Raw genomic sequence first — 17912 nt, 5'->3', positions numbered from 1 at the left:
AAAAGGCTCACGGCTCGCGCAGGGTCCTGTGCCAAGAACGCACATGCTTCCGGGCGGCGCGGGGGCCAGCGGGAGTGAGAAGCTGCTGTAGTCTACAAGTAATTTGAGGGTTGACACCATTTTCTAATCTTATTTTCTGTCCTTATATAAAACACCTCAAGAGGAAAAATAAGAGAAAGTCCTGGAGAACAGAACACTACTCTGTTCACAGACAGTCACAACTACTCAGTATTTCCTAACCCCAGCTCTCTAAAGTCATTTCAGGCTAAGCACACAAAACACCAAAGATCACCAGTCTCAAGATAGAGGCGATGGTGAGAAAAAGATCAGAAATTTTAGGAAACATGAAAAGATCGAGATTGATGATAATACATTTAGCAAGTTGCTTGTATCTTTGATAAGCATGACACATAAACAGAATATGTATGTAAATAATCTTAACCACAAAGAAGGACAGAGAACCTCAGAAAAGTTATGGAGTTCAAGTTGAACTTCTTTTTCATTATATAACACCTAAAGTAACATTTGCCTGTGTCACAATTTTTACATATAACACTAGACTAGCAGCATCAGGATGCTACATAGCACAGTTTTTCACTTTTTGATAAGTATCAGCAAAGTGCTAAACCATACATAGTGAGCCTGCAAGGCAACATAGGCCAATTACAGGCCATAAGACTAAGTTCTTGGCAGTTCTACCTTTGATTCCTATTCAGAAAGATAAAAGAATAAAATTCAACTTTTGCAATGTTCTTCTTATAAATTAAAACTGTACACAGTAAACAACAGAGTACACATTCTTCCTTACCTGCATGTCTAAAATCAGTCCAGCTATCTGATTTTGCTGATTGTCTATGACCTACAATATAAAATTCAGCAGTTTAGAAGGCTTGAATCTCTTTAGATCCTTATCTAAAAATCAGCTTACAGGTGTGTACCCAGAGATTTTAAATAGAATCTTTGAAAATGTAAATGACAAGAGAAAGTTCAACTCTGAAAGAACATGAAATTCATGCAAAATAAATGTGCTGAACAGAAACAGACAGGTATTGAAAAGTAATCTGAATTAGCAACAAATGTGTAATTCTTTAATGAGATATTTGTTTCTAATGTAGGAAAAATACAAGAAATGCAGTACTTAAGGTTAAAGATGCCATGAGCAGATAATGTGCAGACTAACCTTACTGGCTTTCTCATTCTTCTCTTTAAGACATTCATTCTCACTCTGAAGCTGTTTTGTGTCCAACATAGGAAGCCGAATACCATCTTCCAGGCATTTTTCTACTTTCTGTTGTAAACTGTCATTCAACACAAAAGAAAGATTAAGAGGGCTGATTGAAACCAGAGGGTTGTGTGTTCTAGCAAAAACTAGAAACTTGCACCATCTTCCAACTAGAACTGTAAAACTGTTCCTATCAGAATCCAGCCTTATGAATGAGCAAACCAAGAGCGGATGAATGATGCAAAAAGCCCTAAATATTGAAGTTGCCATGGCAGTGGCAAGGACAGATTCATGCAGAAGAATGCAGGTTTTATGGGCCAGATTGTGTGCTGTGTCTCCCAATAGGCACAGCTCCAGTAGTACTGTGTAGGGAGAGAGGGCAGAGAGAAGCAAAGAAAAGCTTTGTGGTGCTCAGTTGCTCTGTGCTACTGTGGGAGGCAAAGCCTGCTCCAGCACAGATCAGAGGAATCTTCAAACCTCTCAAAAGCTTCAGGAACTTTAAAATCAGATTCTCTCTGTGGGGCACATACAAGTCAAAGTGGAGTCCAGAATCAGAGGCGGCACCAAGTACTCGTGGCCTGTCCTTCACGCTCTCTGTGACTCATAAGGGAGAGCACAAAGCCAATCCTGCCGGCTGCTCCCACACAAGACCCTCTGTAGCTCAACCCAAGCCTCTAGGTGTAGCTACAGCCTTCGTCTGCTCACCTTCTCTAAGAAAGGAAATGCATTTTTTATTAGTGCTAATCTTGCTGTCTAATTTAGAAACCAGAGGTCACCCCAACTGTTTGTAGGCTTTCAGAAAAGACAGAATGATCCCCCTCTAGATTATGAGACCACGAAGGAAAAAGGCCTTTCATTGGTAATATGGAAACAATGTGTCAACAATTTGGCTGGCAGGGCGACCCAGCCAGCTTGCCTTTCATCATGGAAACCTTTCAGACTCCTGTGGCATGCACCTTCACCCAAGGGAGGGACAGTGAACTGAAGGAACGTAAACTATTAAAAGGGATTCTCCCCTGCTTCGCTCTTCCTTTTTTTAAAAAAAGTTAAGTGTTTAAGTAGCTCCTCTGATCTAAAATGTAACACAGTAACAAAGTCTCAATGTCTTACCAGTAATATTCTTCGATATCTGCCCCATTTGTTTTTTCATTTTTACGCTAGTTCAATGACAACAAATTACCTTCAGCTAAATCTCCCTATAAATACCTGCACCCTCAGGGAAAAGGTAAGAACAATTTCTGGAAAGCTTTGACCCTTCCCTGACATACCCATCAGCCAATATCCAGGGAGTTTTTCCACAGCTCATAACAGGATCAGTTATCTAAAAGCCGTGCTGACAGCTTCTGTACAATGCCCCTTTGCTGCACAAATTTATTCCATCTTCTATATGCCAGCAGGCTATGATGCCATTGCAGTAGTGTCCCACATCCTTAAAGGAAAATAGTGAAGAGTGTCCTAGGCAGACTCTTCTCTGTGGTATTAATTGCAACTTGCCACAAATAAAACCCTTGCCATAAAAAGTCATTAGCATTGTAATAGATTAAGATTACGAATAACATCAGGTCTTGACATCAAGTGGGAAAGCACACCCATTTCAGGGCACAGGCGGAGCAGCTGTTCATACCTCTGCACTGTTGTGACCAGCTCTTTTTCTTTTTTCTTCTGAGATGCCAGCTGTAATTCTCTCTCTCTGCACTGCGACCGGGCCTCACCAAGCTTCTTTTCTAACTCAGCCATAGTTTCTTGAAGTTGCCTGTTCTTCTCTTCTAGAATGTGCAGCTAACACAGGTTACATTAGTCAGACACGATGCCACATCAGCAGAAGGCCTTGCAGCAGGCCACAGCCTTGCAGGCACCTGCTGCAGAATCTCAGGCCCATTTTGCTTATCTGACTATGAGAAATCCTAATACCTACAGTGACTTCTAAAACATTGAAATGCTTCTCTTCCTAAACAGATAGTGGAAAAAAATGTACGTTGAAACAGACTTGCCAACAGATATTAGGTAGCTTACTTATATTTTCAAAAGGTAAACCAAACTCCCTTCACCTTACCTGTTTAGTCTGCCCTTCTATATCATCCAGTGTTGGTAGGTCAGCCAGGTATTTTTCTAAGGTTTCAATTCGTCTTTGTTTTTCTTTGTTTTGCTCAGACTCCTTCTGGCATTTCTTTTTCAGGCTATTAATATACCGATCTCTAGTTTTAAGCTAGAAGAAAGAAAGAGTACATGTTTTATGATTATGGTAAAAAATAAACCTGCTTTGGAAGCAGAAGCTGGTCATTCTCCAAAAATTGTACTCTCAGCTGCATTAAACATTTGGCTACTGCAGAAAACAAAACCAAAAATTATAAACCCCAGCAGCTCCAAGTAATAGACTCACACGTGACCTCACTCAAACCCCTGTTGCTTCACCTCTGGCCAAAACAATCCATGTGCCTTATGAACTGAAAACACAAACAATTAAAATACTATTAACTTTTTCACCAATGGAGATGTTTATATGCAACAAATGATCAGGACATATTTTAGCCCACGCTCTTTCTCTGGACTAGGAAAACAACTCCAACTACAAGGACCAAAAACTTTAACTAAGAAGAATTGAAGCCAAAACCCTGACTTCGATGTAGTCTGACAATGAGATTAGGGGACATGAAAATGGAATAGCTGCTTTCTTAAACACCTTTTCTAGAGGCATCTCCATTGTCCATCAGCCTGGAAAAGATTTTTTTTATATTGTGTTACCTTAGTTCACATTCCTGGTACTTATTATGCTTTATTACCTAGGTCAAAAAAGTGGGAAAAAAAGGCAGGAAGAAAGAGTATTTTCCACTGTCCCCCCCCGCCTCTTTCCTTGAGAGCTTTTTATTCAATGCACAAAATGGACAGTTGTTAAGGGGTGAATCAGGACTGTGCAGTGAATCAGGGTCCATCTTACAGAACATTCTACTGACAAAAGCCCGGCTGCACAGGCCCTCACCACTGCCACCACACCAGTTCCTTCACAGCGAGGAACCCAAGCAGAAAAAGCTCAGAAAGGAAGAAGCTGCAGTATGCAATTTCTGTCCTTCCTGAATGTTACCCTTTCTGAAAGCACACTGTAGGGCTCATAGGAAATGGTAAGGCAGAATTTGAGATTAATTATGCATTCTCCTTTGTCTTTCCACTTGACACTTCACTGTATCGTATTGCTTCTCTTCCTTGAATCTGCATTAATAGAAATCTAAACCCAGTAACTAAAGAAGAGAAGGTAACAGTGACAATGTGTCCCTAAAACATTAATTACGAACCCCTTGGTCAATGGCACATTCCTGCTTGCAATAAAGGAAGGCTGTCAGTACATTCAAAACTACATCTGGGAATTGCTTCAGACTGCAAAGAAACGCCTTGTCAAAACAGTTCCAAGAACACAGCCATCCTTGTCTTAGACTACAGTCTACTCTGAACATCCTAGGAAAGCCACAAGCGAATCACTCTTGCAGAGTAGGCACATACAGGCTGGTAAGTGTATCTCAAAGCATGAGGGCCACATTTACAAACCATGCTAAAAATAAGGATTTAATTTTCACACTCTATGTTTTTAAATGTTATTTTGTTTACTGTAATAAATACTTCAAGCTACAAGAATTTTTAGAGCTGAGTAGCAATTTTTCAAAGTTTAACTGATACCTTGTTAAAACTGTCATCATGATTATTGTTTTATCTAGTACCACTTTTTAGGATGCATTCTCTACGAGATCAAATTCATCCATTAGCAACACCTAAAATCATTAACTTTCAATTTTTCTATCACAGATGATTTAGCTATGTTTTGAAAATAGCTCAGACACCCACATAATAAGTTGCTTTCTAGTAAACAAAACATATGCTGCTGAAACAGTGGCAAAAGGAAATATGGAACATGAAAGACACTTACTTTCTCCTCCATCTTCTTTTTCTCCTCACTAGATTTGTTTGAAAGTTGTTTTACAATTTCACTGAGTTGTAATTCCTTATTCTCAGCTGCTGCAATCTTTCGCTCAAGCTCCTCAAGGTGGGAGGCTGATCTTTCTGAAATGTGAGGTTGCAGCAGTGTGCTCTCATACTGTGGTTGCTTACAAAAAGAAATAAAAAATCATACAAATGAACGCACACATACCACTCTACATTTGAACAGCGCAGCACAAAACAGTCCTGCTTTTTTTTTTTTTTTGTTTCAGGAAGGGTGGGGTTTGATTTTTCAAACATTAAAATACATGGCAACAGCATGTACTTCAGGAATCTGGAACAGAAAAACAAAGAAGCTGGATACCTCTCCATTCACAACATATGCACAAGAACATTGCAGGGGCACTTTCCCCCTCAGATTTATGGAAGAGGTGTGATGTTTCTCCCAAAATAAATCCCTACAAATCCAAATAAAAAGCATTTTCAAAACAAATCACTGCCACTGAATTATCATACCATCTCCTGGGAAGAAAACCACCATAAAATGGCTATGAATATACTGAAGTAATAAATGCTTTAATCCCAAGACCCTTTTAAACCGGAACATCAGTACTAGCAAACCTTAGAGCTATCACACCTGCGGTGTGAATGGTGCAGGAACAAGCCTGAGAATAAAGCTATAATCAGAATTCAGGCTTCCTATCTTCTGTTCTATATACCAAAACTTCAACCCCCAGAGACAGACAAGCACAAAATGGAAGTCAGCTGCATGTGGGATGAAAAAGGAGAAGCGTACCATTAGGCTCTCAATTTCAAGATTCTTTTAATAGTGCAAATTGGTATCTTTAAAACTACTGTCTGTATAATTTCTTTAACTAGTGACATTCCTTCAGCAAAGCATTAGGAGATTCAAACTTTCACTAAAGTAGATTTGCTTTTATAAGTTCATCTTATAGAAGGCACACAAATCAAGCAGGAATCCAAATACATCATAAACTTTCAAAATACTTTAAATTATAAAAAATTAATGCATCTGCTACTTTATTTGAAGTGCAATACCATGTACTAAGATATGTGCACTAAAATTTCAGTTTCTGCACTATTGCTTCTTGTCTGATTGGTTCTGTTTGAGTCTCTCCCTGCCCCTCTCTCCCTGAAAAAAATCTTAATCTAGACAGATTCTAAAATACTTTGTTAAAGAAGATCTGGAAGCACCAAAAGCAACATTCCTAGACGTCTGAAAAAGTTTCTGGATACCTAACTTCACACCAAGGCTCCACTTGCATTTCTCTCCTGTGTCACACAACCCACATTCTCACATAATGTACAGCTGTGTTATTCCAAGGACATAATTAATGTCATGTTGAAGTACACTAGCTGAGATCCTAGTGCAGTGTTTGTGACAGAAAAAAGTAACATCATAAAAGAGGGACATAAAAGCTATTTTTTTGCATATATTCCTTTAACACTCTCTTGCTGCATTGCCTTTTAGATATGCCAAGGTCTGGAGATTTTGTGTGCTGTAAGCAGCCACAATCCTCAAAATGCATTTCTTGGTTAACCTATGCTACCTCATCCTCATGCTATCTTGATAATGGTGCCAGTTAGATGAAAATTAGGACAATTATAGCCAAAATACCACCACACATTCCCTTTCAGACTAAGTGTTCCCTAGGAGTACTAATCGATATCCTTTTCAGGTGTTTCGTCAAAAGGTATCCCACCAGTCTGTTTGCCTTCTCACATCTCTTCCATCTATTCTAGTGATACAATCTAACCAGCCAAAGGGCTACCTCCTCCTCCTCTTCAGAAAACCTTTCATTAGTTTTTTTCAGAGACTCTCCCATCAATCTACTTTATCTCCTAATATCTACCTATAGGACTATGATACATGCACTCTGTTAAACACTTACTCTTACAGTGTCCTAATCCCTCATTCCTATCTCATTTTTATCAGACTTCAAAACAAGTATGTACAAAATTTTAACAATACTTATATTTCTGCAAATATAAAGTGAACTACAAACTTAAAGGGTATTCTCTATACAATTCTCTGCTATGCAATTACACAGCCATCAATAATCACAAAGGCTCTACATTTTAGCCTGCAGTAAATTGTGAACATGCGTTGAGGTGTCAGTTACTGGGCAATGGAAAGCTTTGATGAAAGAAAAATATTCATCTTACCTGTAAATTAGTCACGTAAGGTTCTTCGCAGTTCACAAGATGGCTCAGTCTTGCGTGTTGAGCTCGTAATTCATTCTCCCTTATCTTCTGATGTAAATTGTTAATTTGCTGATTTTGCCTGTAATACACAAATCTTATTTCAAAAGGACTGAACGGAGATTAAAAAAAACATTGATCTTAAGACTTGTAATGAAGAATACACTAACAATGTTATTCAGCAATCCTGGATCTGTGTTAGCTGGGGGCTTTTTCCCACTGCAGCCAGACTGCAATTAGACTAATTTAGCACTAGAACTGGAACCTCATCCAAGTATGAACTTTAAAACTACAGTTACCATGTGACTTTCACTTAAGCAAACCCAAAGGGTCTGTGCTCAGTTCATAATAATAAGCAAATCCTGTAGAAATGCAACTTGAAAACTCTATCAATTTTGTGGGGGTTGAGGGAGGCTTCTGTTGTCATTTGATGCTAGGGTCAGAAGTATAAGCAGGGGAAAGTATACAGAAAACAGAATGAAAACAAACAGAACTCACACTTTCATTTTACTTGGACTTCTCCTGCTCAGCCTCTCTCTTTGCCAGAGCTGATTTTCCAACCAGTAAAAAGATTTACAAATCAAGGGGACCAGAAAGAACTTATGAAGAAAAGGTTATTATATAAGATAGTCAGCACAACTTTCCTGTAAGGTCTTTCTTTTTGCTTTGCTTAAGACTTTCTCAGTCAACTGCTTTATGCAAGATGTACCCTACACTAGGGTAAAATACTTGTGTAAAATAATAGTGCTTGTGTACTAAAGGAGAATTAAACTCTTGCACCAATTGTTTGGCCAGTGTACAGCAGAAACAGTATCACTATTTAATTATGTCACAAATGATATCACTGCTTAAATCATGACTGCATTTGAACCGGCATGACTGCAGGGCAAATACAAGCCAGGTCTCCACCCCAGCCCAAGTCCCAGCCCTGCGAGGTGTACAGTGCTCTCCATGGAGCAACGGGCACCTCAACAGCTGAGTACAGAATGGAGTTGTCAGCAGCCATCAGAAACACAAGAGCAACCTCCTCAGTAAACTTAAAACCAACTTTGTGCAGTCTATTAATTTTCATTTTTCCTTCTTTTTTATCTGAGGATATATTTGCATGCAAGCATGCAATTGTTTTGCAAAGCTTCACCTCTAAACAAGCAGTAGGACTGGCTTTTCTGTAAACTATGATGCTGAACCCAGATGTCTAAACCCAATCTTAAAAAAGAGATAAAAGGCAAACGCAAGTTAACTTCAAGGGAGAAGACCTGCCTGTGCACATACTGGAAAAGCAAATCCTGCAAAGCATAGAAAAAACGATCAAAGCCTGTGGCTTTTTTTAAAATTGGGGAGGGTTGCGTTTATGAAGAGCATCTCAGGAATATTATCATGAGTATACAAAACATGTATTATACAATTTATAAACAAACATGCAGTATGTATTAGTTGAAAAGATGCCAACTGCAAATTTTAATAGGAAAAATAAGATGCAAAAAGCCCAATTAAAGGGACTATTTTAGCTACCCATATTCTTCTAGCTAGTTATCAGTCAACTGTATTCCAATTATTTGGTTTATAAGAGGAATTTAATATTTGAAAAATATTGAATATATTAAAGTTAGCCTTTTCTCAGCTAGATGTGTTATAGAAGACATGATGCATGCCTACAGAACACCTTTTTTTAATTTTTCCCTATTTTTATATCTATAAAGAACAGCAATGAATGGAAAAACAGTATACAGAAGCTGCCATTTGGAAGTATCTTACAAGTATTCATTCAACGTGATTCGTAAGAAGGAAGAAGTTGAATGTATTTATGTGACTCCATAGCAAGTCCTAAAATACTTTCTATCAGCACAGGTGATTTTGAGGCTTACTTTTTCCATTCCACTATTTAGACAGAACAAGCTTGTAAAAATATAAACAGATTACGCAACACTGAAAGACTTCATACAGTTCTGGTCGGTATCTGTAACGTGGCACTACAAACAAAAAGCTTCCAACTTATTTTGGAAGAAGCAGATTCAAAGATTAGGTAAAAGAATAAGCTCTCAACTTGTAGCAGACCTTTTATAAGCTCAAGAGTTATTATACTCATCTGAGAAAATACAAAGCCTTGATGACTTTCGTGCATGCCTGGTTACAGAGACCAAAATAACTTAGTATGAGTTATCCTAACCTGTGAACTGAAGCAAATTTTAATTTTTTATCACCTTATTACTTACTAGACAGATGTACTAAAATTTCTTTGCTCCATGTGCTTTAAAATTATTTACCCATTTGTCACCTCTTGAAAGCATTATGTGATTTTCCGTTTACAGCTGACTGTAACTTAGCAGTGCCTTCTTTACCAGGCAGGATTTCAGTAGCCTGAACTAAATGCTACCACCTAGAGTAAATGTTTCAAGATATTTTTGAACTTCCAGTGCAGTTTGGACTACATTACCATATTTCCTTTCATAATCCTTTCCCTACCCTACCAAATCCCTGCAGGAAAAAAAGTGAGACAAATTAATCCGTGATGAGACAGAGCACAGAATTTAACTAGTTTGTTTCTTTTCACTCTGCAAAGCATGAAACTCTCCACCATTATAAAATCTTGCCAACAAAACACACCATAGAAATGTTTTAAGGCTGTGTAAATCCTGCTCAACTCCTCTGCATAACTACCTCTCTGAAAACAACATTAACCTCATGGCACTCAGAAACAAAAATTCTGAAACAGCAGCAGTCACAAGGAGAAGACAAACACCACACGAACATATTTACTATTTACATACAATCCTTTAAGTCTTTGGAGACTTCATACCAAATGCATTTTGTCACTGATACTCTCATATGCCAAGACAGTTTTAATACTCTGTTAGCCCATCCCTGTTACTGTTATTCTGCTGCATAACTCTTTATTTAAAGGGAGTGTAGAAAGTTCAAATGCTCTCAAAAACACAGCTCGCCTACTACAGTGGGAACACTGTCCCCAGAAGCCTCCTTATTACCAATCAATCATCACACCACTTAAAAAAAACAAAACCAAACACAATCAGCCTTTAGCATTTAGATGCCTTCAAGTTTCTGTCAAGCTCCTCAACCTCCTTCCCCTCCATGACACACCACAGGTACCACTTGGCCCAGCTGCCACAGCTGGAACAGGGACCTCCACTGTGGCCCACACTGGCACTGCTGTGCAACCAAGAGAGTTGGTGCTCTTCTTCTGCTCATTAGTGAAGGGAGAAAGGCAGGACAAGTACTGGCTTCAGTGATGAGCATCACCTCACTAGGACATTTGTATTTAAAATCAGGCTCAGAAAACAGCAGGGAAATGCCCAAAAAAGGCTTTCAATTATGAGTCTGCTACATTTGCAGTCTGTCTGCCCGCCCGTGGACAGCAAGGGGCTGCTTCTGGTGGTGCACATGCCCTGTGCCACTATTCTCTGCAGACAAGCATGTCGAAGACAACATGCTATGCCCCATGAAATGGTAGCCAAGCTCCCCCCATCCTGTGACTACTTACAAAGCTGTCTAGAATTCAGAGGAAAATTACTGGTGCTACTTGACACTAACTGAATCCATTTAAATGAGCAAAACCAAAGTTAGAGCTGTAGGAGTGATGTATTGATGGGAAGAGGGGAAGATTTCTATTTTGATTCAAGTGCAGTTCTGTCCTTTAGCTCAAACAATCCCCTTTGAAAACTCAAGTCAACACAAAGGACACAGGATCCCAGACAACAGAGTTCAGCTCAATGTGCACAAGCCTGGACTGTCTCCAGAGACCAGCATTAATAAACTGCTTAATATACAAATTGCTTCTCCTTAAGTCTCAAAAATATTAGTACAACATAACTGACATTCACATCATTTTCTCACATTCACAACAGAACAAGCATGGACACATGCTTATACAGACACTCATATACGCATTTATCTAGAAATAAATCACATTTTCTTGAACCTGGGACCAATTCATCTGTTCTCCATAAGCCCATTTTACCCCATACTTTAATACGAAAGAGCCTTTAGAAACCCACATTTGCCAGAGTAGCACTTTCTCCCCTCAACTTTTAAGTTTTTCTTAATTTTAATTCTTTAATTAGCGTAAATCTAAATCCCACACTTCAAGTCAGGATACAGATCCAGTATCTTCAAACACCTCCGGGACTTTAGAACAGAGTTTCCTCCACCACAGAAGGGACACTAGCAACATCATAAGAAATCAAATTACAATTAATGCTTACCTTCAAAAGTCATGAGGTTATGAGAATTTGCTGCTTCAGGTGAAAATGTGCGGGCAGATTTCTTCAGAATTGAGATGCAAAGTAGAATACAATACAGATCCCTCTCTATTACAGATACAATTTACTCCACACCGCAGCTGGAGGTATGCTGCTTTGTTTTGTTGCTTAAGAAGTTAGATACAAATTTTTATATCCCTTTGTTTTAGAGGCACAATCTCTTGGGACCACAAGTCCAAACGTGCAGAACATTGATAGGGAAAGAGATCCTTTGTAAACAAAGTCCTAAAAACAATGTGAATACATTTTCCAGAATTTGGAATATAATGCCAAAGAACTCCAACATCAGCAAAGCTAATGAGAAAAGATAATCTCAAATTTCCTATGCAATAAAGTCTGCTTTTTTTGTGAAGTTAGGAGACTGCAGTTCTAAGTGAACCTTTCCACCAGTCACAGCAGAACTCACCTTGAAGAGAAGATGGGAACACTACTTTTGGGAGTCAAGACATGATCAAGTGGATATGCTAATACTGCAGATCTTAAGAAGTCAGTCCAAACTAAAAGAATTCCAGCTTTACACTAGCATTAAAACGAGCACTACCAGAGCACTTACAGTTTGATGTCAATTACTGAGGTCAGGACAATTTGATACATGGCAAAGAATATTTAATACTCTTGTCCCAGTGAAAATATCCAATCCTAATTCTGCTATGGATTAAAAGTTAATGATTCAGCAACTGTTTTAAGAATGTAAGTGCTGTTTTGCCCTAAGGAATAACAGCTATTCACTAAAACTGTATTTCTCTACCTACCTTTCCTTAAAAAGCTGTTAAAATGCCCTTATGCTGACTAGAAGAGAACATTGCATGCACAGTGCTATTCTCAGCATCTTAGGTCATATGTTCCGATATTTAGCATTTATTCATGTACCCCCTATTTGCAGCCCCTGCCACACAAACACTGCCAGGATCACACTAGAGACATTGACAGTGGCAGTGCAGTCTCAAGAGACATTCACCATTGTGCCAAACACTGTAATTTCAGTGTTGTTATGTACTGAACAAAGGAGCAACATAAAGAATTAAAATGTGATAGTGTAATTTTCTAAACCAATACAAACAATGTTGGCTCCCTCTGGTGCTAAACATAATGTAGTGTTACATCCTAACCCACCAGAGAAGTAAGGCAATGATATAATCCAATTATTTTATACAGTAGGTGACAGACATTCTACAAAAAAGTGTTATAGCAGCAGATTTCCTCTTACAGACAAAACCTTAAGTCCTCATTGAAGGCCTGTACCAACAGTTCTTATGTGGAGAAAACATGACACACATCTTTAAGAAGTGCCACTGAGATCCCATGGACACGTGCACGCAGAGCAGGCTCACTTCCTTACGCCACATTTTCACTTCCTAGAAGTACTGTCTTCTCATTTTTTTCAGAGCAGACTTAAAAACCATTTCAGGTTTTTATTAATTAAATTAGAAGTGACTTCTAGAGTAGTTTTAAAAAGCAAACCAAAACAACTTTTAAACCCACCTCTTTATGCTACTGTGTACTACTTAAATAAATGCTTTTGTTATGGTGAAAAGGTATTTACACAAATAAAATGAATTTTAATTTACCTACTACTACATCTGCTGTTCAACACTGTACAGAATAAAAATTGAGCCACTTATTCTATTCACAGGTGCAAGGGGTTGTTTGAGTTTTAAAAACTCTACTTACAGCCTGAATTTCCAGTGACACACCAAAGTATACAAATATTATGATTTACACTGTAAGCATTATTCTTTGAATTGTTTTTATAGCTATTTGAAACTTACTTGCAACTATTCCTAATTGTTAGATTTCCAATGCAAAACAAGGAAGTTTAATAATCTCATCTGGAAGGGCCAGATTTTTTTTTCCTTTTTATCTTTGCGAGGAAAGAAGAGAAGCAGGCAGTATGTTTCACCTTCCTTCTCCTGCCCTTCCTCCCTTTTTTAACAAGATAAAGGTAGAACAGCTTAAGGATACTACCCTGTACAGAGCATCCACTCCCTACTAATCAACAGATTCAAGCACCAAAGTGTGTGATGTTAATCTCCCCCATCTCCTACATAAGTAGGACACCAGTACAATTCCCAACAAGAGTGTTTAACCTTAAAAAAATGGCTAATGACCCTGTCGGTGAAAGGGCGGCTGGTGACAAGTGCTGGAGAATGGTGTTCCCAGTGTGCATCCTTTTATCCAGCTGCTCCTTGTACCTGCCAGCAGCAAACAGCTTGGTCTGGAGCACTATACCAGCTGCTGTCCCACTGGATAACCCATCTCTCCTGAGCTTCTGTCCCCCCAGAATTAAACAAGTCTTGCTGGCATCTCCCAGCTACCAGTTTGTAAATTCAGCATGAGACATGACTTAAGGAAACTACACCTTCTAAAACTCCGTCAGAACCACGGGTACAAAGGGCCTTCTCAACAAACACCTACTACCTAACTCCAATCAACAAACTAACTGCTCCTCCATTTCCTCAAAGCATAAATTCTGTAATTTACTACCACCATCTTGAATTAACCACACTTTAGCAAACCTTATATTTTTATTTTAGGTCACTACTCCCAAATAAATTCAAAGTCTGAAAAGAAGTTTAAAGTAAGATCAGGAAGACCAGGAGCTGGAAGATTTAGGTTTACTCCCAAACATCATCTTGAATCTCAGTGCAAGGTTTTGTGTGTCCACAAGGTAAATGCAGATAATACTGCATTTTCACTTAGTGCCTTGGAGAAAGGATTCACACTTAAGTCTTATTAATAATTGATCTGAGAAGAAATATAACACTAGTACCTTTTAATGGAGTTCTATTTCAAGATTTTTGCACAGCAGCTTCATGAGTGAAACCAAAAGTATTTTTATTTGTCATAGAAGACATAACCTCTTCTTAAGAAAAAAAATTTAAGAATCTATTGTAAAAATTTGTAAATATGCAACATCAATTCGTACTAATCTTAAATAATACATCTATTTTAAATGTTTTTATTTAATTTTAAAATAACTTTTAAGGTATTTTGTCCAAATGGAGGCTCAATATTCAAAAAAGAGCCTGTTCTGTGATGTATTGTTACACTGCATTATTATAAAGTACAACATGCTTAACTCTTATACCAAGTGTCTACTTACATGAAACACTGTAACATCACTAAGTGGCCTTTGTTTCACTTCAATAGCTTCCAGAGTATATTTTGCCATTTCAGCTGAATGAAAAGAAATTATCTAAACTGACTTCTGGTCAGAAATAGAGAAAGAACTGTATTCACCATCATTAAGTCACTCAAAAATAATGACTTATACAAAAAAAAAGGAACAAAACACTGCCACTGGATGTCAAGAAATAGCTTTTCTTCCTCAACATGGACAGTATCAAGTAATGTTAGCAGGAAACCAGGTTGTGAAGGAGCAAGATTCAGGATGGGAACAGTTCCCAGGCATGAAGAAAAGCATACAGCAGTTGGCAGGACTTTATTATATGGACCTTACAGTTATCATATGGACTTTACTGTTATTATGTGGTTTCATTGTATTCACACTACACAGTGGTCGTGCCCAGGCTTGCCATGAGTTTGCCTGCTGCCTGCTCCCTGCTTCCTCCACTCCTCCCCCTTTTGTCCATGTCCCTATCTTGGTTTGTTCCCCTGCTTGTCTGTCTCATGCTCCGCCCTATGTTCTGGCCCTTTCCCCGCCCGAGCTGACAAAAGACAGGGTGCACACGTGAATAGGGCATTCTACTTGCACCCTTCCTCGTGTCCCATCCCCTCTTCGGACAGCGGCACCAGGTTACAAACTGTCACTTCAGAAACTTCACCCTTGACTGCAAACACATTTCCAGCGTAACAAGAGCAACACAAACTGCATTTTTAGTTGCCACTATGCAACAAGCCTTCACGTAGAGTGCAGAGGAACATAAGCTCAGCAGAGGCACTACTGACCGCCCCAGACATCATGGGTCATGTACTCACAAAGGCTGCTGACAGCCTGGGCCCCAGGAGGAAGGCTGCAGGTTTGCTACTACTGATAAACCAAGCTCGAAAAAAACACTGTAATTTAGACAGCAGATCTAGGCAGCAGATCAAAAGGCTCTGACAGAGGAGATGTAAACAACAGCTAAGGATGTTTCCATTTTAACTGCTTACCCCCTTGGGAGATGACCACCCCCGCAGGAGAGCTGGCAGAGCAGGATGGTGTGCCATTCCTACCTTGCGTACCACCACAGCAGGTAAACACGCTCTAACATCCTACATCCCACTGGGGAAGAGGATGCCAACCTTCAACAGTGCAATGCCAGCAGAGTTACTGGTCAGACTACTAAGGGACAGAAACACCTTATACCACTGCAATTCCTTGCTCTGTTGCAATACCGGAATGAACGGATCTTGCACAAGTGGTCCCAAAGTAAATTATGCCCAAGTTGCCTATCTCTACCCATAAAAAGATAGAAATTACTAAATGAAATATACAACTATTCATAATGGATGCCTAACATTAGTGTGATCAACACACACCTGCTTTACACAGTTCTCCTCATGTTGTGGAGCAAACTATCAATAACAAGAGCACAACTATATCAAGATCAGAACAACCACTCTTCTTTCAGCCATGAGCCAGGAGTTTATTATTGAAACACAGACTATGCCAAATTACCATTATGTCAAATATAAAAATATCCTCCTTAAACGTCCTACATCCAAACTCTGCAGTGCCTGGTGACATCTATTTTAGTGTAGTCTTCATTAAGCTCAAGCCCTTTTTAAAAGCACATTTTCCTCATTAAGAGGCCCATTCGGATTGACAGCAATTTTAGTAAGAAGCTATGTATTTACTCCTGGATTTAATATTTTCTTATTTGAACAATTTGTATCAGTGTCTCAATAGGATTTTACTGCTGAACATTACCGCTAAGTCCAGTTTCTCAAAGCTTTATCACCTGGCTTCAAATATATTACCTTTCTGTACTTGTCATGGAAAAGAAAATCAGCACCATGCAATTGACCAATTTTCATCTTGCAGTCACTTGCAAAATTTGTACAAGCAGAAAAATGTCTGATACAAACTCCCAGACCAGGAAGAAGCTAAGAGGGGAAGCTGACAGCAGAACTGACTGTTGGTATCACTTTCCCTTTTCCACTCCAGAGGCATTAGACCCCCTAAATACATTTCCAACTTTGTAAAAGACTTTTAGCCAGCTGCCAGTCTTCTCTCCTAGCAAGGATTAGCTCCCACGTATTTGCATGCAAATAGTGGCTGGATTGAAGCCTAACAACTGTATCAGTAAGCAGCTCTCCTGAAAGTCAGCTTTTACACTGTAGCTTTTACATCATCTAACCTAATGAATGGAGCAGGAGCAGGTTACTCACCGATCAATCACAAACTCTTTCTGTCTTAGCAGCCCCTCTTTAATTTTCATTAGAGATTCCCAGTTGCTGGAGTCCTGATAGCTGGTAGCTGGGTAACTTGGACGAGATGTTCCAGGTGAAACCTGCATAAAGTAATTGTAGGATTAGCCTCCAAAACAGTAAAGGTAAATAATATCCTAGGTATTAGGGTGCTTACTAAGTGGTTTGTTCTTTCAGAAACCTAAGAATTGTTTTTAAGTTTAATTCAGATTTGCTTTGTATAAAACAACTGGATTTATAAACAAGTTTCTTCAAACAAACTTCAGTGTCAATGATTTCATCATTTCTCTACTAAAGAATTCATAGCTCTGAAAGCAGTTTGAATGAAAAGCTCATTTAGAATTTAGGTACATCATTAAGACAAACACCACAAAATGCTGCAATTCTTGTAGCACTTCAAACAAGATAGCTTGATGCTAACTTTAGACCGGCTGGTAACTGCAGGTAACAGTTACCACTCACCTGTTCAACTCCCACCTGTAACGTCAGAATACGGAGAAACTTCCCTTGATCTGTGTGCATTTAAAATACAGAATATGGAAGTATAATTCTGATATAATACGGGAATATAATTCTGGTTAAGATCTACCACTCAGCTGTTAATTTAACAGTCATCTTGCTTCATTTTTCATGCACAGTGATCGATATTAGCATTAAAAAAACCTAAATTGGTGGTATCACTTTAGCTTTTTTGTTTGTTTGGGCAGTGATCTAATAAAACTTAGGAAAGATACCGAGTCATGATTCTTCCTGTAAGTAATACACGTGTCAAGTCCTTAAGGCTTAAGGAATCTAAAATTTATTTTGCCTGGATTGCTCCATCCAGACAAGATAACTTCAAAGTTATCTTCAGGTGCTCACAGAATACCTTGGGATTGTCACATATTGTTCTT

At 38.8% G+C, this 17912-nt stretch overlaps 1 protein-coding gene across 2 annotated transcripts in view; it reads right to left on the bottom strand.

The window, feature by feature from the left end:
* Nucleotides 1-17912, bottom strand: part of CEP85L (centrosomal protein 85 like) — a 145757-nt gene that overhangs the window by 12649 nt on the left and 115196 nt on the right. For both annotated transcript variants that reach the window (XR_003535708.1, XM_027692456.1), the window contains exons 4-10: nt 16981-17102; nt 7334-7451; nt 5136-5312; nt 3276-3428; nt 2847-3001; nt 1181-1298; nt 809-859 (exon numbers count right to left, since the gene is read on the bottom strand). Coding sequence is in view for 1 of the 2 variants with exons in the window: in XM_027692456.1 (XP_027548257.1) it covers nt 809-859; nt 1181-1298; nt 2847-3001; nt 3276-3428; nt 5136-5312; nt 7334-7451; nt 16981-17102 (894 nt within the window). In the remaining variant the exon portion in view is untranslated. The remainder of the gene's footprint in view (nt 1-808; nt 860-1180; nt 1299-2846; nt 3002-3275; nt 3429-5135; nt 5313-7333; nt 7452-16980; nt 17103-17912) is intronic.

The sequence above is a fragment of the Neopelma chrysocephalum genome, unplaced genomic scaffold (genome assembly GCF_003984885.1).
Source record: "Neopelma chrysocephalum unplaced genomic scaffold, ASM398488v2 Primary Assembly neopelma1_23, whole genome shotgun sequence".
Classification (NCBI taxonomy): domain Eukaryota; kingdom Metazoa; phylum Chordata; class Aves; order Passeriformes; family Pipridae; genus Neopelma; species Neopelma chrysocephalum.
Note: the sequence above shows the minus strand (reverse complement) of the source record. Positions and strands in the feature narration are given on the sequence as shown.